Consider the following 21,110-nt stretch of genomic DNA (forward strand, 5'->3'; position numbering starts at 1 on the left):
CGTTGATTATTGATTTATGAAATAAATGAGTTGATTAAATATTGTCACTTTAAATAGTGTCTTGTGTATTTGTCCAATCACGTTGCACCCCGGCATGTTCCGCCTTTAGTCGGGGTGTGACATGATGTGGCACAATTTGATTGGGTGGGGTGTGTGATGAGAAATTTCATCACATCCACCACCCCTCCCCCCTTAGGTAAAATAACTTGTTGTGTCTCTGTCTCAATTGTTTTCAGCTTTACTTGTAGTTGTTGACTACAGAATTAAATATTTGTATCCAAATTACACCTATATTTATATGATATTAAAGAAACACGGGTTCAACCCTTGGCCTAATTACTTAGTCCTTAGCTTAAATATAGTCTTTCCCACGAGGTAGTATACAAGCTCGTTACGAGAAGGAGACCGGGGGGGGGGGGTTGTCTTCTTGTAACCACCCTCTAGCCGTGAGAATCGATATGAGTGATTGAATAAAAAGTATCGCTAAACATTAGAGAGTATTTACGCTAGGAGAATAAGATCCTTTTATTGTTGGAAGTGGAGTGGTATTTATAGCCGGAATGGAGGAGAGAAAGAGAAAGAGTGAGTTAGCTGCGTTGTCAGAAGGTCCACAAATCAGAGGGCTTGCACGTGCCCAAGGAGAGTTGGCGAATAAGGCAACTGTCTGACGGTGACATTTGTACTATGTAGTACTATCAAGATGTGTTGTTGTCATTCTACTGGCTTGAGGTCTCTTTCGCCAAGATACTCCATTTTGTGTCGTACCAAGGACGTCTTGAATGTCGAATCTTCTAGAATGTCATAATGGATGTTTGGCGTGAGGTGGGACCTCCTCCAACATCATGTTCTTTGTATATATCAAGTATCAGTGCTTCGCGGCAGTTGTTGGCCCTCTCATAGAGACCTCTATTATTTTTAGGTGGGTTTGAGACCATACCTCTTCATGTATTAAAAACAATTAAACTCAAAACGAGTATGATCCATTCCCCTGCCTTCTTATTCGAAACCTTCTTGCTGCTACTATGGCCGAAGACAAGCATATCGCTAGCACCTCCACTGCCATCGTCCATCTCACAACTCTTTCACACTTCTTGATCAAACCATGATGATGATCAACATGACTAATTTTTGCAGCGTAATTAGTTTTTATAACTAGAGTAATTAATTTTATAAATATCGTAACTATTTTATAACCAGAGTAATTATTTTATGAGTATACTAATTAAGTTGAGATATTTACCATAATGCCACCCCATCTTTTGTTGAATTTTTTGAGTCGTAGGTTTCATATGATAAATCTATTTGTGGGTTAACTCTCCGCTATATATTTATATATATAAGTTATTATTTAAAAGTATAAATAGTGTTATCAATATGCGTAGAAATTATAGATTTAACCAAAAGTATCCCCATAAATGAATGCTCCAATACACAAATCTCATCATGCTCTTAAAAGTAATCAAAATTAGTTGGATTTAAATATGTTTAATTATCAAATACCAATGACAATGATCAATATGACTAAGTATCTCAAGAATATTATTAGTTTTTTAGTTATCTCAAGATTCATGTTAGTTTATGTAGTTATATATGCATCGTTTGATTTAAATTCCATAAACCTTATTAAACATGTAAATAAGTTCAATAGTTTAAAAATTCAAGTTATGTTTAATTTTGTAATGATGGTGGTGATAATGAAGTAAAAGAAAGATCAACATAAATATGAATGGATTATATGAATATAAAAAACTATGAATAAAGAATGAAGATGTTTTATAAAAAATATGAACTAAAGGTTGGCCACAACATACATGTATGTGAGATTAAACATATTAAAAGTGTTTTTTTTGGCTTTATGCTGTCTCATGCAGACAGCTTTTGATCTTGATAATTATGCATGCATTTCCTTCATTATTAAAAAAATATGTATTTGCACAAAATGTGAAGTTTTATCTTTGTAGAGAAAAATAAAAATAAGATAATCTCGAGCTTTAAAAGAAATAAAATGAAAGGTGACAACAAATAAAAAATTTTTTATCAGTAACTTTTTTTTCCTTAAAAGTGTCTCATATGACTAAAATATTTTTAATAATCTTTTAATATTTCTAAAAACATCATATAATAAAAAAAAGTAATCCAATATACAGCGATTTAAAACATTTTTAGAATTTCATATTTACTTATAATAAATAGAATTTATGGCACGATAGTGAATACAATGTTAGTCACGCACCTAAGATTAATGCAAAACTTTTTAAAATCGTCACCTCCACATCAGCCTCCAACAAACTCACATGCTACTGCATTCGTCGCCGCGTGAAGATTTTCACCATATTCACTTTAATAATTACGATATATCATTTTTCAATCGTTACATTTCAAATCAAACCACCAAACATAGCATACTGATATTTATTTCAAAAAGTAGATATATCTCATATCTATATTTTATATTAGGTAAATAAGAATTTTTAATTTTTATTTATGTGATTACTCCATCAAATAGTAATCAACTTTGAAAGTTGTTCAAATCAGGTCACTGATACAAACTTTTGTTTCAATCAGGTCACTGAACTTTCATTTTTGTTCCAATCCTAGATATTTTACCTGGATAACAGGTAATCTAATTTTTTTTTAATTTTTCAATGTTTTTACTTTGCATAATAACTTTTAAAGGTTGCGAAAATTAGTAAAAATTCGAAATATAATTTTAAAACTTCGAAAATTTGCAAAAAAAGTTCGGAAATTTGAGGTTCGGGTTAGAACGGGTCAAGGTCGGAACGGGTCAAAATGGGTTTCGGGTCAGTTTTTTTAACCAACGAATCAGCGTGTTTTCAACACGTTACAACTCGTTTTAACAGCAAAAGCTCGTTTAAGCGATTTTTAAGTTCGTTTCAGCACCTAACAGCTCGTTTAAGAGATTTTTAAGTTCGTTTCAGCACGTAACAGCTCGTTTAAGCGATGTTTCAGTTCGTTTAAGCACCTAACAGCTTGTTTAAGCGATTTTTAAGTTCGTTTCAGCACCTAACAGCTCGTTTAAGCGATTTCTAAGTTCGTTTCAGCACCTAACAGCTCGTTTAAGCGATTTTTAAGTTTATTTCAGTTTTTTTTGAACCAACAAATCAGCGTGTTTTCAACACGTTACAACTCGTTTTAAGTGATTTTTAAGTTCGTTTCAGCACCTAACAGCTGTTAAGTGATGAAACGAACTTAGAAATCCCTTAAACGAGCTGTTAGGTGCTGAAACGAACTTAAAAATCGCTTAAACGAGCTGTTAGGTGCTGAAACGAACTTAAAAATTGCTTAAACGAGCTATTAGGTGCTGAAACAAACTGAAAATCGCTTAAATGAGCTGTTAAGTGCTGAAACGAACTTAAAAATTGCTTAAACGAGCTGTTAGGTGCTTAAACGAACTTAAAAATCGCTTAAACGAGCTGTTAGGTGCTGAAACGAACTTAAAAATCGCTTAAACGAGCTGTTAAGTGCTTAAACGAACTTAAAAAGCGCTTAAACGAGCTGTTAGGTGCTGAAACGAACTTAAAAATAGCTTAAACGAGCTGTTAGGTGCTGAAACGGTTTGAAAAATCGCTTTAAAGAACTTAAAAATCGCTTAAACGAGCTGTTAGGTGCTGAAAGAACTGAAAATCACTTAAACGAGCTGCTAAGTGCTGAAACGAACTTTAAAATCGTTTAAAAGAGCTATTAGGTGCTGAAACGAACTTAAAAATCGCTTAAACGAGCTGTTAGGTGCTGAAACGACTTGAAAAATCACTTAAACGAGCTTTTGCTGTTAAAACGAGTTGTAGCGTGTTGAAAACACGCTGATTCGTTGGTTCAAAAAAAAAAAAAAACTGAACCGAAACCCGTTTTGACCCGTTCCGACCTTGACCCGTTCTAACCCGAACCTCAATTTTCCGAACTTTTTTTGCAAATTTTCGAAATTTTAAAATTATATTTCGCATTTTTACTAATTTTCGCAACCTTTAAAAGTTATTATGCAAAGTAAAAACATTGAAAAATTAAAAAAAAACCTAGATTACCTGCTATCCAGGTAAAATATCTAGGATTGAAACAAAAATGAAAGACCTGATTGGAACAAAAGTTTATATCAGTGACCTGATTGGAACAAAAGTTTGTATCAGTGACCTGATTGAAACAACTTTCAAAATTGGTTCCTGTTCGATGTAGTATTCCTGTTCGATGTAGTATTCCATTTATTTATTTATAATAAAGATGCATGAAATCAAAGTCTATTCTATTTCTATTCAATAACCACTCACTCAGTAGTCAATAACAAATACCCACTTGGTCCACAACTCCCACTAAACTTTCTCTGCAATCAACTCATCAATCGAATGCTAATTAATTAGGGCTCTTGTGGATCACACAGTTTATCTTCATCACACACTCACAAAATCCCCAATTGATACCACATTCACTCACACACACACACACAAACCCTAATTTCTCAATGGTGATCTTGATTGAATTTGGGGGTTTAGGGTTTTGAATTTGGTTGTGAATCATGGCTAGAAGACATGGATGGGAACTACCTGCACATACCTTTCAGGTTCAGTTTTTGTCTTCAAGTTGAGATTTTGATCTGTTTTTGCTGTTTATTGTAATGTGGGTTGTTTTATGGGATTTTGACTATCTTTGACTAGTAGAAGTAACACTTTTTGTGATCATATTGTATCAAAGGTGATAACTTTATGAAACATTACATTTGGCATTCATACAAGTAAAATGTAAGATATTTACTTGGTTTACTTGATTAGTAGGTTAGAAACCAATGTATTATTGTAAACCAGTAGCTTCTATGAAATAGGAAATAATGAAGATTTAAGAATTATAAAGTTATATTTTAAGATAAGGTATAACTGAAATCTTCTTATGATTTAATAAGTTTTTATAAAATATTAGAATAAATTTTGGATTTATAATTATTTTATTGAAGTGATTAAAATCATTATTATTTAATAGGAGTGAGAGAGGCGGGAAACAAAAATCTAGACTTTACCAGAAGTCGACATTGGCAACCCAAGTTACTTAAATATTATAATAAGATTGTAATTGTATCATGAAAATTATACTATCTTTAATATTAGCTGATTTATTTGATAAATTTGTGTTTTGTAGGTTGTGGCCATTACAGTATACTTCTTACTTTCAGTCGCCTTCTATGCATTTTTCTCACCTTTTCTTGGAAAAGATATTTATGAACACGTGGCCATTGGTGTCTATTCCTTCTTGGTAAATGACATGTTGGCCTTCAACTATTATTTACGTCTAGTCAAATTGTAGGTTGTTTCTAATAGTTATATTATGTTTCAGGCTTTATGTGTATTCATTCTTTACGTAAGATGCACAGCTATTGATCCTGCTGATCCTGAAATATTGATTGAACCAGAGAGAGCTTCACCTTATAGATCACATAATGGTAAAACAGTAAATTTATAAAAATCTTGAAACCAAAGTGTAATGTGTGTGTGTTTGTATACCAGGAAACGGATCTTCTGTGGGAGAACCGAGCAAGACGGATTTTCAAAATGGTGGAATATATGATGATAGTAGCTCTGGTTGCTGTTCAAAATTTTGGGGATTTTTTTGTGGATGTATTGTTATAGAAGATTGTAGAAATGATGAAGATATGCAACAAGGATTTGAAGAAGAAGCTTTATTCTGCACATTGTGCAATGCAGAGGTACTTTCATTTTAATAGTTTTGTTTCTTTTAAATTATTTATTTTATGCGTTAGTTTTATATATATCCTTCTAAAAGTTCAAACTTTCATATATATAGTTTGAATTCTATACTGCAATGGTGCAATAGTTATTCACTCAAAACATTAAAAATGTCATGTTTATCTATTCCATGCTAAGTAAGATAAAGAGTTGACTAATTTTTTTTAATGTGCTATGATATAGGTAAATGCAGTGAAGTATTTTAAATGCCATTTTCAATGAATTGTTCCGCAGAAAGTTTGTTTATATAGTACACGAATGAACATGAACAAAAGGTTTATGTTAAACGAACGAACATGAACACATGTCTTGTTCTTTCATTTATGTTTGTGAACGTTCGTTCACCTAAATTTATGTATTAGTTTGCGTTCGTTTATGTTCTTTACTTTATATTTGTTTACGTTCATTAATATATTTATTTACATTTTATAGGCTCATTGCATTTAGGCTAGTTTTAGTAACTTTTATAAGCCCAATACATCGTCCACATTTACTTTTAATTGGTTTTAGCTTGGTTATGTTCGTTCATCTATACACAGTTATGTTCTTTTGTTTACGGCCATGAAACGTCCGTTTATATTGTTAACGAACGAACATAAACGAACACGTTTCCTAACAAACGAACACAGACATGTTTATTTTCCTAACAAACGAACACAGACATGTTTATTTTCCTAACGAACGAATACGAACAACAAAGCGTTGTTTGTTTAGTTGTTCGTGTTCGATCGTTTGTTCGGTTAAAGTTAAACGAACAAACACGAACATGCCCGCCCATGTTCGCTCGGTTCGTTTACAAGCCTATGAACCTCGTATTAATTTTGTGAATAATTTTATAAAGTTATTGGTATATATATTATCATTAATCTTATTTTTATTATCTTATAGGTGCGAAAATATAGCAAACACTGCAGAAGTTGTGATAAATGTGTTGATGGATTTGATCATCATTGTCGGGTAAGGTTCAATTATGATGAAAAGAAAAGTGCAAGGACTATTTTTGTAACCTTTTATTATTCTAATTATATGTCATTATTATTATTTAATTTCTTATGTAGTGGTTGAACAATTGTGTTGGGAGGAAAAATTACTTCACATTTGTGTGCTTGATGGCTGTAAGCCTTGTTTGGGTATGTTATTTAATAAGAAATTTTGATTTTGTTTGCAAGAATGTTTATAAAAATATTATATTATATTTTGATGCCAGCTTACTTTTGAGTGTGGGGTCGGGATTGCGGTTCTTGTTAGATGTTTTGTTGATAAAAAAGCTACAGAAAATCAGATTGCTGATAGACTTGGAGACGGCTTTAGTAGACCACCATTTGCAACTGTCGTGGTATGTATCTTTCTTTTTCAATAATAATCTAATGCTTTTTTATTAAATTGATTTTGTATGCATTAAAAGTACACATGTTACTGTTAAGTGAAACGGCATAGGATTTGACATTTTTGTGTACACAGGCGATTTGTACGGCTGTTTCCCTTCTGGCCACAATTCCACTAGGAGAGCTCTTTTTCTTTCACATAATCCTCATACGAAAGGTCTCTCTCTCTCTCTCTCTATATATATATATATATATGTATATGTATGTATGTATATATATGTATTCATAGTTTTGTGTGTGTGATTGTAGAGTTGCACCAAAATGTAATTTACTTTCATAAATTTTTTTTGTATAGTATGTGACTCATAAATTTATGCATATGCCATTTGTGATTTGACATTTAATAATTATATTCAAGAAATTCATTTTCCCAAACTAACAATTAATTTCTCTCTAATTTTTTTCACAGACATTGTTTTGATATGTAACAAATGATGTGGCAGGGTGAATGACATGTGATTAAACATTGCCACATCCTCAGTTTACATATAAAATTAGTTTAAATGAGTTTCTTTTCTAACATAGGCACAATTTATCCATATTTGATGCAGGGCATTACCACATATGAGTATGTAGTTGCAATGAGGACCCAAAGCGAACCACCGGGCCCATCAATAGACAGGATGGACCAACAAAGCCTGCAATCTTCACCCACAAGCTCTGCTGTAACTGGCATTAGTAACCGAAGCTCACACGGCTTGAGTTTACAACACAAAGGCGCTTGGTGCACCCCTCCCAGAATCTTCATGGACCAACAGGTATTTATAAAATATTATGATAAACTCAAGGCATTTCTTTATTTAATCAAACAATTATTAATAACATTATGATATCAGGACGAGGTCATCCCACATTTAGAACCCGGTCGCCTACCCTCCACAATCGACCCCGATGCGGTCGAAGTTCCCGACAACGGTAAGAAAATACCACAACGCCCTGTGAGAATAAGTGCATGGAAGCTTGCAAAACTCGATTCAAACGAAGCGATTAAAGCAGGCGCAAAAGCCCGAGCCGAATCCTCTGTTCTTCGCCCATTGGGCTCCAGAAACAACCCGAACGATCCTGACCGTTTATCTAGCAGCAACGTGAGCATCATAAGCAGCCCGTGTAGCACATCTCATCACAAACGAACCCACTCCAAAAGCTCGTATCCACCTAGTCGGGCCAGCCGTGAAGATACTGAAACTTGCAATCATAGTGTTAGTAACATGAGCAGCCCGGGCCCAATGGGCCCAGGCCCATTACAAGGGCGAGACCATTTTAACCCCGTGTACAATTCTTCAGCGAATCAATCACCCTGGTCGAGTAAAAACGAGCCCACAACGGTCCAACATGGGCCCGCCGCACCTGGCCCTTGCAGAAACAATTTTGGTGTTGGTGAAAGTACAAGATCGACCTCAGTGTACTGGGATCAAGAAGCGGGTCGGTTTGTATCAGCTTCAACTGCGAGAAGTGTGGGTGGTGGGTCAACTTCTCAGGCGTCGGGCACGGAGTTGACTTACACGGGTCAGTCAATATTCTTTGGTGGGCCCCTTGTGGGTGGTGGTCAAAGGGGGTCAACTGCGGTTAGTTATTATCAGCAAGGGAGGTTGCAGAGAGGTGGGCAGTTGCCGGTGTTTGTTCCAAGTGAGCAAAACCAGCCTCCTAGGTTGTAATGAGATCCTTGTACTGAATTTGATTTTGGTGGGACCATGTTTTAGTATTTATTTACTGTGTTGCAACATTTTTGTAAAGACCACTTTTGGTTTCATTCATTGCAAGCATTTGTTCAGTTATGAGTGTATATGATCTTTCTTATATCAGTCATGTTAATTAGAGAGGATGTATTCATATTCGTGCATTTAACTTTAACCGAATAAACAACAAAATAAACAACGAACATGAATGCTTAGCCCGACCGCTGGTTGTTTGTTAAGAAAATGAACATGTTGATGAGCCTAAACAAACTGTTTTTAAAATCTTAATCAAATTGGTTCCAATTAGTGATACATGAACGATCGAAGGGGACGTCATTATGTATGTTTTAACTAATGAACAAAGAGATTTCATATTCGTTTGTAAATGTTGTAAGTGAACACAATCAAATATGAACAAACACAAATGTACAAAAATGAACTAGTTAGGAATTAACACGAATGGGCTGAAAATCAAACTTGTTTTGAGATCTGAGTGAATAAATCTGCATATAAGGTGATGTGCCTAAATGAACGGCTTTAAAATCCCTAAATGATTAATGAGTGAGCATAAATGAACAGGACATTTGTTAATGTTCTTTCGTTTTAACAAAATAAACAAATAGTTTTTGCTTATTTTCTTTATTAAAGTAATGAATTAGGTTGTTTGGTTAATGTTTTTGTTATTTAATAAAAAAACAGATTTTAAAGAACAAGAAGTCGTTGTAGTATAGTGGTAAGTATTCCCGCCTGTCACGCGGGTGACCCGGGTTCGATCCCCGGCAACGGCGTTCATAATAACTGTTTTTGCTTATTAAACACAATCTTTCCTCTTTTTGCTTATTAAACACATTTTCATCTAATTGATATTTCCTTTGGTAATTTGGACGAGCTGTTATCTAAATCTATATTACATATAAAATATTTCACTGAAACTCAACTCATTTCTGCAAGCAACATCCGTTGAAGTGTGGTAGAAAATTATTATTATTTTTTTGAAAGCTTCTCAATATAAAGTTTTTTTTTAAGATACCCTTTCGGATTTGAGATTCTTATAATGTCCAATTTGGAATTTGTGGGTTTCAAAAATAGGAATAGTCAAGTACGGGTAAAGAGTTCCTTTTCACAATATTTTCTAAGTTCAACTATGGATTTCCTTGGAAACATTTTTTTTTGAATGAAAATTACTTCTTTTCTGCACATATAATTTGTTTAGGAAAAAAACTAGAACAATGAGAATACAGTTATTAACTCAATACTTTTTAACAATCAAATACCCATCGTTTACAAACAGGTCGATTCAGGTTATGTCGAATATTAAAAACTTACAATGTGCAAGTGTGATATTACTTATAAAGTTGCGAAGGATGTCATTTGTTGAAGTATCAAGTTGTGGTTTTTTAGTTGTATTTTTTATTTGATGCCTTTTTATGACATCATATGGAAAGCAAACTTATTGGAGCAGTGAGTTAAGGGTTATTTGTTGGTGAACAGGTTGGTTTTGGGTCGCTATTTCATGTTGGTTACTATTAGTCCACACATGTGATTGGGTTGGGAATGGAATGTATGTGGGACACCATGTAGGTGTATGTATGTATGTGTAATCTTGTATATATGTTTTTCTTATATGGTACCTATGTGTATGTAAATGTATCATAAGACATAAGTGTAGCCATATGCAAATATGCGGTACCTATAATTAAACCCTTGTTTTCATAGTTTCTTGTTAAATTTTAATCTTTTATGGTTCCTATGGCAATTCCTATATGCATGGGGTGCATACAATACTAAGATAAAGTCTTAAATTTTAGTGTCTATTGTTATTTGTTGTGTGCTGAGAAGTGTTTAACCTCTTGATGTATTTTAACTTTGTTTGTAAAAAATTGTAGTTTGGGAGACATGGTGGTGCACCTATTCCTGGATTGGAATCTGTAGCAAGCCCCAAGTCAAGTTCGTCAACCTATTGCATATCCAGTTGCACATTTTTATTAAAAAGATGGAACAACATTTCAAAACTATTACATGGTTTGTTTGTTTGCAGCTGCGTCATGCAACCTGTAGTGCATTCAAAATCGTGTTGACCGAGCCTGTCCAAGGTTATCTAGCTAATTTCAGGTATAGTCCATGTATCTTTCAAGACAATTATTATACTTTTTTTCCTTTTTATTTTGTTTTAGGTAATGCAAATGAATTTAAACAGTCGAGATGCGCGGGGTGGATTTAAACCAATAGAAAACGAGTGCGGAAATGACATTCTATAGAGAACGAGGGTGGGTACCGTATTTATTTTGTTTGAAAGATGTTGTATATCTCCATCAACCACCATCGGTTGTTATTTGTTATAACCATAGTGTGCGTTCATCAAAAATGGCATCCAACCATTGTGCTGCTTTGATAGAACCACTTTTTTACTAACAGAATAAGATGTATAAGCAGAAGGTATCTAAACTTATCATAGAAAGTTTAACCACATGAAGAGAGTTGTGAAAAACATATTAAAGACAAAAACTTTAGTTTTGTCACCGGTAAAACATCATCAACCTTTTTGGATATGTTTTTAAGCGGCCAAAGATTCCTTTTATTTTTCAAGTCTACAAATGATGCACTATACAGAGATGACGGAGAAACTAATAATCATGACTCATGATATGTAAGTTAAAACTTCAAATGTTAAGAATTCTAATGACACAATTATCTCATAAAGATCAATGGGGTGTTTTTGGATATCCATAAAGTTTTCGACAAAATGCCACAACCAACTTCTTTGATGAGTCCATGGTTGCTTTTGGAAGGTGTGAAAATGTGTTCAATGCAGGGTGTATAGAAATGGGGTGTTTGGATGTGCATTTATTATTATTATTATTATTATTATTATTATTATTGTGAGGCGCTTAAATTCAAGATAGGTAAACTTGCATTTGTTTCAGTTGTTTGTTTTCTTAGAACAATTCTTAATGATCAATTCTTAAGATATGATAACTTAAAAAGTTTGAAAATCAGAATCATAACTGGTTCCTTTTGCGCATATGAATAAGCGACAGTGATCATCAACTTAAACGCACATCCAAAGTCCAAACACACCTTAAAACAGTAGACTCTTTAAGAAACTGAAAAGTCTTAAGTTTGTGCTAAAAAAAAGACCAATTTAACCTTCGAGGGGTGGTGCTCATATGATCCCTAGACTTCAGTTAGGCCTCTTAAGGGCCACCTACGTATAACAAAAATAAATAAAGAAACACTTTAATTTAATTACCATACATAAATGAATTTGAAAGCAAACAAATTTTCTTGTTCATGGTTGTTCGTTAAGAAAATGAACGTGCTCGTTTATGCTCATTTGTTAATATTTCTAAACAAACACAAAAGAAACATGATGAAAAGCCTAAACCGGTTCAATAGTTATTATTGAAATAAAAATTACAAAAAATTAACAACATCAAGTCGTTGTAGTATAGTGGTAAGTATCCCCGCCTGTCACGCGGGTGACCCGGGTTTGATCCCCGGTAACGGCGTTTATAAATCATTTTTGTTTAAAACCATTAAACTTATTTTGTTGTTATATTTTTTTGTTAGCTGAGGGGGGTGTGGGGTGTGATAATATGAATGCCTTAAACATAACTAGTGGCCAATATTTGTAGTCATATAACAGAATTCCCTATTAACACTCTGCTTAATTGGTTTTTTTGAGGGCGTTAGAATCTTTGAAATAATTAGTAACTTATCAAAAACATGTTTTTCCAACAATTTGACTCACAAAATCATACATTTGTATCATCCATCCGTACACAACTGGTCCATTTCTGTCTGTCAGGACCACCAACAAACATAACTTTTCATTTCATCATCTTGGAACCCATCCACCCTCTTTCAATATCTGCTTTATGTTATTATGGATTGTTATATCATGTTTCAGAGAAAGCTATTTTGATCTTTTTTCAACAAACAAACATTTTGGTTGTAACATTTTCTTAAGGTTTAAATGGGAAGTGGACGAGGGTTAGACGAGACCGCCACGTGGTCCGTGGCTATGGTTTGTGCAATCATTGTTGTTATTTCAATAATATTGGAAATGATGCTGCATCATGTTGGTCATGTATGTATAGATAGACAAACATATTTTTATTAATTTCTTCATTGCATATTATGGATCTTGTGTTGACATGCATTTATTTTATATTTGTTTTGTTTCAGTATTTAAAGCATAGGCATAAAGTTGGGCTGCTTGAAGCATTGGAGAAGATCAAAACAGGTAAAGAATAAGCATGTCGATCTGAATATTAAATTAAGCGGGGCGGTTTACCCTTTTACATGGAAATGGGTTAATTCGGTTTGTTTTTTTTACTTATACGGATCAATAATATATAAAAATGATCAATTTGAGGTAAAAAAGGAGGTGAAGTTTATATGGAAATGGGTTAATTCAGTTTGTATTTGACGCATAACGGGCCAAACAGGTCAAATGTGAAAAATACTTGGCAACAAATGAAACGGGTCAATTTGGTCTGCGGGTTAGATGTTAAACGTGTAACCAAATATTTACAATGTCCTACGTCGTTTTATTAACAAAAAATTTATAATTAATTACAAGCATGGTCCCTGTAGTTTGGGACATATTGCAACTTTAGACCAACTGTTTGCACAGACGTAAAGTTGTTGGTTAATGGATGAAGGTTAACCTTTTCTGTTAAGTGCATGTGAAATTACCAAAATACCCTTAACATGATAGGTTCTGTACTTGTCGAAGCACGAAATGAATCTGACCTGATCCATGACGATGTTTCCACGGATTTCGAGATGAACGAACCACGTCTTGATCTTCTTCTCCGGTTGGTTGGGATCTGCAATGACTTTTTGGGGGAGTGGAGGTGACCGCTAAGAAATCTCCAGGATCTCTTGTTCACAGACACAAAAATATGGTGGTGGCTCTTATTGAGAATGACCAACCCCTAATAATAGGGATGGCAAAAATCCCCGAATCCGACGGGGAAACCCGAAAACCGGCTTATTTCGGGTCGGGTCGGGTTTTGTTTTTTCGGTTTCGGGTCGGGTTTCGGAGATTGTTTCGGGGATTGTTTCGGGTTCGGGTTCGGGTTTGGGTTCAGGTACCCCCGCCCCGCCCCGCCCCGATATAATATATATATATATATAAATATAAATAATATATATATATATATATATATTAAAAACCTACATCCAGTTTCAATTTCATATCTGCATATTGCCCCGCCGCCCCCGATTGTGTGATTCACACTTCTCTCCGGCCGACGCGGCCGTGAATCCAGCTCTCCGGCAATCCAGCTCTCCGGCCCACTTCTCTCCGGCCGACATTTCCCATGCTAGTAAACTTCCTTCATTTTTTCGTTGCATCAACGTTTCAACAGTTTCAATCTAATAAGGAGGTGGAGACCTCCTTATATAGGGAGCCTCATGGCCACCATCATGGTACCCTAATGGGCCTAGCCCAGTTAGGGTTACCTCCACAAAACCTCCTCAGCCCAATAACATTGTATTAGTCCATATAATAAAATAAACCAAACATAATAAATTTAGGGTCGTAAAACCGGGTTTAGTACCATACCCCTACAAGCCCCCCCAAGTCCAGCGTTGCTCCTGGGCGCGCAAGCGTTTAGGTGGAGCGCTGGACTTTATGAAGTATGTTAGGGCGTGAGGCGGATTTTTCCCTTTTCTTCGGCCTTATCTTTATTGTCTTTGAGTTTTGGGAGGTTTTCTTCATGATGGTGACGTGTTGTGGTTTTTGTGATAATGATGGTGCACTAGCATGAATAAGATATAGCACGCCGAATAATAAAAGCCTGCGCGCGAGGCGACTTACGAGCTATGAGAATAATAAAGCTTGCGCGCGAGGCGACTTATGAGCTATGAGAATAATAAAAGGTTGCACGCGAGGCGACTTACGAGCTATAAGAATAATAAAGCTTGCGCGCGTGAGGCGACTTACGAGCTATATGAATAATAAAGCTTGCGCGCGTGAGGCGTCTTACGAGCTGTAAAAATAATGAAGCCTGCGCGCGAGGCGACTTACGGATCTATGAGAATAATGAAGCCTGCGCGCGTGGCGTCTTACGGGCTATATGAATAATAAAGCTTGCACGCGTGAGGCGTCTTACGAGCTGTAAAAATAATGAAGCCTGCGCGCGAGGCGACTTACGGATCTATGAGAATAATGAAGCCTGCGCGCGTGGCGTCTTACGAGCTATAAGAATAATAAAAGCTTGCGCGCGAGGCGTCTTACGAGCTAAAAGAATAATAAAAGCTTGCGCGCGAGGCGTCTTACGAGCTATAAGAATAATAAAAGCTTGCGCGCGAGGCGTCTTACGAGCTATATGAATAATAAAGCTTGCGCGCGTGAGGCGTCTTACGAGCTGTAAAAATAATGAAGCCTGCGCGCGAGGCGACTTACGGACCTATGAGAATAATGAAGCCTGCGCGCGTGGCGTCTTACAAGCTATAAGAATAATAAAAGCTTGCGCGCGTGAGGCGACTTACGAGCTGTAAAAATAATGAAGCCTGCGCGCGAGGCGACTTACGGATCTATAAAATGATGATAATGACTGGCCCACAAGGGCCTCCTCCGCGCAGGATGAATATCCCGACCTGTTTTCAAAATAATAATGGAGGCACAAGTGGCCAGATAATAATAATGATGTCATAGGTGTTTGTGCGGCTCGTAGCCGAACCTGCAAAAACATGTCAACTAAAAGTAGATGTATTGCATGGTTCCCATCCTCGGGCAAATTATGAGGTGTGCCCAACCTTTAAGCTTGGCGCGTGGCCTATGGGTTTATGAGGATTCCCAACATTTAAGTTTGGCGCGTAGCCATATGGGATATTATGAGGATTCCCAACCTTTAAGTATGGCGCGTAGCCATATGGGATATTATGAGGATTCCCAACCTTTAAGTAATATTATGAGGATTCCCAACCTTTAAGTATGGCGCGTAGCCATATGGGATATTATGAGGATTCCCAACCTTTAAGTATGGCGCGTAGCCATATGGGATATTATGAGGATTCCCAACCTTTAATTATGGCGCGTAGCCATATGGGATATTATGAGGATTCCCAACCTTTAAGTATGGCGCGTAGCCATATGCGATATTATGAGGATTCCCAGCCTTTAAGTATGGCGCGTAGCCATATGAGTACAATCATGGTTGTTCTTATCCTGATTTGGATTAGACTGTTCATTTGTTATGTCGCTTACGCGCGGCCTGCGCAATGTCTCCTTTACTCTCATGCGCAGATGTGGTGCGTGAGCGTGCATGATGCGTGAGCATACGTGATGCGTGAGCATATGTGGTATGCGTGAGCATGTGATATGCGTGAGCATACGTGATGCGTGAGCATACGTGATGCGTGAGCATATGTGGTATGCGTGAGCATACGTGATACGCGTGAGCATGCGTGATGCGTGAGCATGTGATATGCGCCACGAGCATAGGTTTTGGCTGTCTTCATGAGCATGTGATATGCGTGAGCTGTGGCGTAGAGTAATCGCCGGGAGCGCGCATGCGATCCGCTGTGGCGTAGAGTGATCGCCGGGGGCGCGCATGCGACCCGCTGTGGCGTAGAGTGATCGCCGAGAGCGCGCATGCGGCCCGCTGTGGCGTGTAGTGATCGCCGGGAGCGCGTATGCGACCCGCTGTGGCGTAGAGTGATCGCCGGGAGCGCGCATGCGGCCCGCTGTGGCGTAGAGTGATCGCCGGGAGCGCGCATGCGGCCCGCTGTGGCGTAGAGTGATCGCCGGGAGCGCGCATGAGGCCCGCTGTGGTGTAGAGTGATCGCCGGGAGCGCGCATGTGACCCGCTGTGGCGTAGAGTGATCGCCGGGAGCACGCATGCGGCCCGCTGTGGCGTAGAGTGATCGCCGGGAGCGCGCATGCGGAATCCGAAGTTGATCCACAGGGAGCGATTTTGATCCGCGGTGGCGCGCACGATCTAGAGATTTTGAATATCCACATCAGGTAGGTTTTATGTAAAACCAACAGATCTAATAGGATTTATAGATCTATGAATATGAAGTGTGACTGTTGCTCAAACGAACCCAGATCTGAAAAAATCATAACAGATTTGGTATATTTCACTTAGAAAAAACACAGATCTAAGGGTTTTCCCCAAAAGTTCGGTGGTATTTCTTCCTGTGTATTTCCAGATCTGGAAGTATTTTTTAGATCTACGGATTTTTGAATTTCCATAGAAACGTATCTGAAAGAAGAGACCGTAGACCCGAGATATTGATGAACAGATCGGAGGGCCAAGACGAGAAGCGAAGCGTGGTTCATTGCCGTCCCACGGATGGCGCCAATGTCGAAGCACGAAATGAATCTGACCTGATCCATGACGATGTTTCCACGGATTTCGAGATGAACGAACCACGTCTTGATCTTCTTCTCCGGCTGGTTGGGATCTGCAATGACTTTTTGGGGGAGTGGAGGTGACCGCTAAGAAATCTCCAGGATCTCTTGTTCACAGACACAAAAATATGGTGGTGGCTCTTATTGAGAATGACCAACCCCTAATAAGGAGGTGGAGACCTCCTTATATAGGGAGCCTCATGGCCACCATCATGGTACCCTAATGGGCCTAGCCCAGTTAGGGTTACCTCCACAAAACCCCCTCAGCCCAATAACATTGTATTAGTCCATATAATAAAATAAGCCAAACATAATAAATTTAGGGTCGTAAAACCGGGTTTAGTACCATACCCCTACAGTACTGATGTGCTCATTTGATTATATTTTATGCAGAATTGATGATCCTTGGATTTATATCTCTGCTTATGACATTTTGTCAGAACTACATTGCTGCCATTTGTGTTTCTAAGGTTCTTACAAAAGATTTCTTGCCTTGCAAGAAACAACCCGATGGTAAAGAACCACTTGATGATGACACGGACGATGCAGGCGGCCGTCGCAAGCTTTTTTGGTATGCTCGTAGACGTTTAGCAGACGACCCACCGAAAGAATGCAAGCCTGTAAGATTATTATTATTATTATTATTATTATTTATTTTTAACAGTATACTTTGCTTGTAATCAAGGATTATAATCTTATGGTTAATTTAACTAGGGATATGAGGCGCTTATAACCGTTACTGGATTGCATCAACTGCACATATTCATTTTCTTCTTGGCAGTCTTTCATGTTATTTATAGTGCACTTACCATGATAGTTGGGAGAGCAAAGGTGACGTTTTAAATAATTATATAAATACAATTTAACAAATATATGTAATAAGAGAAATGATTTAAATGTTAGAGCCTACTTACCTCTTTGATGCAGATACGCGAATGGAAAGTTTGGGAAAAAGATATCTTGTTGCAGCAAGCATCCGCTCATGGTTCGTTATTTCCACAGCAAAAACTTAATAAATGTTTACAAACACATGATTTTAATTTAATGATATTTTTCTTTGTTATTATCATTTGCAGATCCTTCTAAGTTTCGGCTTACAAAAGAAACATCTTTTGTTAAAGGCCATGCTACTAAATTGACTGGATTGCCAGTATTCTTCTACATTGTAAGGAAGCTATATTGCTTGTTTTATAATGCGTTTATTTTTCTTCTTCTTTTGTGTTCATCAGATTTACGAATAATAATTAACAAACCATTTGTTTCAGATTTGCTTCTTTAGGCAATTCTTTACTGCTGTTGGTAGATCAGATTATTTTACCATGCGCCACGGATTCATCTCTGTGAGTTCTACAAGACAATTTTTTATGGGTTGGTCAACTCTTTCTCCGTTGTCTTTCTTATAATTTTCGTACACAGGTTCATTTAGCTCCAGGCAGTCAGTTTAACTTTCAAAAATATATCAAACGATCACTCGAAGATGATTTTAAAATAATTGTGGGAATCAGGTAATTATGCATACTGCTCTTATTGTTTTGCTTGTTGTAAGTTATTTAAACTTTATTTAGCCCTTTGAATATTAATCCATTTTTGCATTTTTATGACACTTTCAGCCCGCTTTTATGGTCTACTGCGGTCCTTTATCTGTTTGCCAATGTTGAAGGTTAAGTTTTATGTTTCCAATTGATATCTTGTTTGTACTTCCCATTTGACCGGTTTGACTCTTCATCAACCGAACACTCATCAATATATAACTGTCGATGTCGCAGGAACTCACGCTATGATTTGGCTATCTCTATTTCCCGTTGTCGTAAGGATTTCTTCATTTCTTAACAAAATGGATAAAAATATATTATATTTTTTTTACATAATTTGTTATGATGATAGAAGGGTAGGCAACTAACCGTTTATTGTGGGTAAAGTTAATATTAGCAGTTGGAACAAAGCTTCAAGCAATTATAGCACAAATGGCAATTGAAATACAAGAAAGGCATGCAGTTGTACAAGGAATACCACTTGTGCAAGCCACTGATAAACATTTTTGGTTTCTGGATCCCTCACTTATTCTTTATCTTATTCAGCTCACACTCTTCATGGTATTAATAATTAATTTACCAAGTTTTCAGTTATAATAGTTGTTACATATCATATGCTTATTATTTAAATCCCAGCATTTTTAATATATTTAGTTGGGTTAAAACTTACAAGTTACAACCCTTGTGACTAGAACTAGAAAGGCCAACTATGACTCATTCACTAATGAATGTGTCGGTTTGAGTTATGTTTTATTTCTAACTGGTTAAATTTCAAAAAAAAAAAAAAAAACAAAACAAAAAAACAGGTATTACAGAATAAAATACTTACTGGTATATATCTGGCACATCAACTGAATTTACAAAAAATAAAAAATGCTTAAAATAAAGTCAAATCGGTCAAAATTTGCATTTTATTGCAGAGAGACTTCTGAATAATCTTACTTAAGAAATTACAAGATTATAACTTAAAATAATATAACTTTTGTAGTCATATTTCACACACTTACTACATTGACAAACAACTAAAATATTTGGACGAAAAAGTATTCCGGTTCAATCCAACCCGTACAAAAAAGCACTCGTTTTGATCTGTTACCGACCCATTATGAATTCTGATTTTTTTTTTTCTTTCAGAACTCATTTGAGATAACACACTTCTTCTGGATATGGGTAACAATATTTCTTTCTTTTTATTTTACACAAAAACACACATGCACCCGCACTTTATCGCCTTTATAATGCTTTGTTATCTGCTTACAGTACGAGTTTGGACTCACCTCTTGCTTTCATGACAAACCTCTTCTTCAATATTGTAGAGTTTTAATCGGGTAAGTTTGCTAGCTGATTATTTTTTCAAAAAATAAAAATTTACAACTTTTTATAAATTTTATATATTAAAATACTGCAAGCTTGAAGATTTTGATGGTTTTTGCTTCTATAATATGAACAGATTTGCTGTTCAAATATTATGTGCCTACAGCATCCTTCCACTCTATGCCCTTATTTCACAGGTACTTCTAACCGCTAACGATTATCTAGTTATTTAAGTTACAAAATAAGTAGTTTCTAATAACTAGAACAAAACTGATTATTACATTGTAAAATATTTTATGTTTTTTTTTGTGTGTGTATAGATGGGATCTAAGATGAAGAGGTCAATATTTGATGATCAAACATCAAAAGCTCTTAAGCATTGGCATAAAAATGCATCAAAAAGGAGAGAATCGAAAGGGCGATCTGGTCATCTTCCTACTAAAAGTATAAAACTAAACTCTCCGTCTGGAAATGCTCAAGCACACGGCGATGCACCAACTAGCACCGAATCGCCTACTCAGTTGGCTCATATAACAGCCAGTGTAGACATTCCACAAGACAAAGACAAAGAGAAACAAAAGTCAGACAAGTCAACCCCGAATCTGCTCTGATCCATATAATAGCTTACTTTGAATCTGTTGTTAAATATGAATCTAATACTAGAATATGATGATGCAAGATGTAAATATCATGATGATCAAACAACCAATGGTGTTAGTATTTATGATTATGTTTTAAAGAGTTGCATTGCCAACAATTTGGTTTCTTACTTGTTAAATGGTACATATTTTGGTCTTGTTCTTCATTCCTATGTAACTATTATTCACTTTGTTTTTCTTTATGATGACATAACTAATTTGGACATTTCAAGTTGTTCAAACGTGTGTAGAGTTATTCTGAATGAAGTAAAAAAAGATTTTTTTTTTAACTAAAATTTTTTATTATATATAAGTTTGTCCCCTAAATAGTGCTTCTAAATAGTTACTTTAGTATTATAAATACCATGTATTTTTAACGAGTAATTTACATCCCGTAAATTCACATTCTCACCTTTTCTTTGTTCTATTATTTCTTTGTTCAAATATTAC

The 21,110-nt window shown here is 36.1% G+C and overlaps 2 protein-coding genes and 2 non-coding genes across 4 annotated transcripts; all 4 read left to right on the plus strand.

Moving 5' to 3' along the window:
* Positions 1 to 4,285: 4,285 nt before the first annotated feature.
* On the plus strand, positions 4,286 to 8,910 carry LOC143530612 (protein S-acyltransferase 21-like). Its single transcript, XM_077026099.1, has 10 exons — positions 4,286 to 4,570; positions 5,140 to 5,253; positions 5,335 to 5,440; positions 5,505 to 5,704; positions 6,633 to 6,701; positions 6,803 to 6,874; positions 6,952 to 7,080; positions 7,206 to 7,286; positions 7,681 to 7,887; positions 7,966 to 8,910. The coding sequence occupies exons 1-10, from the start codon at positions 4,526 to 4,528 to the stop codon at positions 8,782 to 8,784; spliced, it is 1,842 nt and encodes a 613-aa protein (XP_076882214.1). The 5' UTR covers positions 4,286 to 4,525; the 3' UTR covers positions 8,785 to 8,910.
* Positions 8,911 to 9,521: 611 nt separating this feature from the next.
* TRNAD-GUC (transfer RNA aspartic acid (anticodon GUC)) lies at positions 9,522 to 9,593 on the plus strand. The gene has a single exon. It is a non-coding gene; the product is annotated as a tRNA-Asp (tRNA).
* A 2,649-nt stretch (positions 9,594 to 12,242) lies between these two features.
* On the plus strand, positions 12,243 to 12,314 carry TRNAD-GUC (transfer RNA aspartic acid (anticodon GUC)). Its single transcript has one exon. It is a non-coding gene; the product is annotated as a tRNA-Asp (tRNA).
* A 5,260-nt stretch (positions 12,315 to 17,574) lies between these two features.
* LOC143530614 (MLO-like protein 5) lies at positions 17,575 to 20,723 on the plus strand. Its single transcript, XM_077026101.1, has 13 exons — positions 17,575 to 17,796; positions 17,891 to 18,007; positions 18,104 to 18,161; positions 18,253 to 18,341; positions 18,442 to 18,516; positions 18,593 to 18,681; positions 18,787 to 18,836; positions 18,943 to 18,983; positions 19,096 to 19,269; positions 19,843 to 19,878; positions 19,969 to 20,036; positions 20,159 to 20,219; positions 20,343 to 20,723. The coding sequence occupies exons 1-13, from the start codon at positions 17,575 to 17,577 to the stop codon at positions 20,631 to 20,633; spliced, it is 1,371 nt and encodes a 456-aa protein (XP_076882216.1). The 3' UTR covers positions 20,634 to 20,723.
* The last annotated feature ends 387 nt before the right edge of the window (positions 20,724 to 21,110 follow it).

Source organism: Bidens hawaiensis, unplaced genomic scaffold, assembly GCF_021521415.1.
Source record: "Bidens hawaiensis isolate Kalapana, Puna unplaced genomic scaffold, B.hawaiensis_p1.1 tig00008951_1, whole genome shotgun sequence".
Lineage (NCBI taxonomy): Eukaryota > Viridiplantae > Streptophyta > Magnoliopsida > Asterales > Asteraceae > Bidens > Bidens hawaiensis.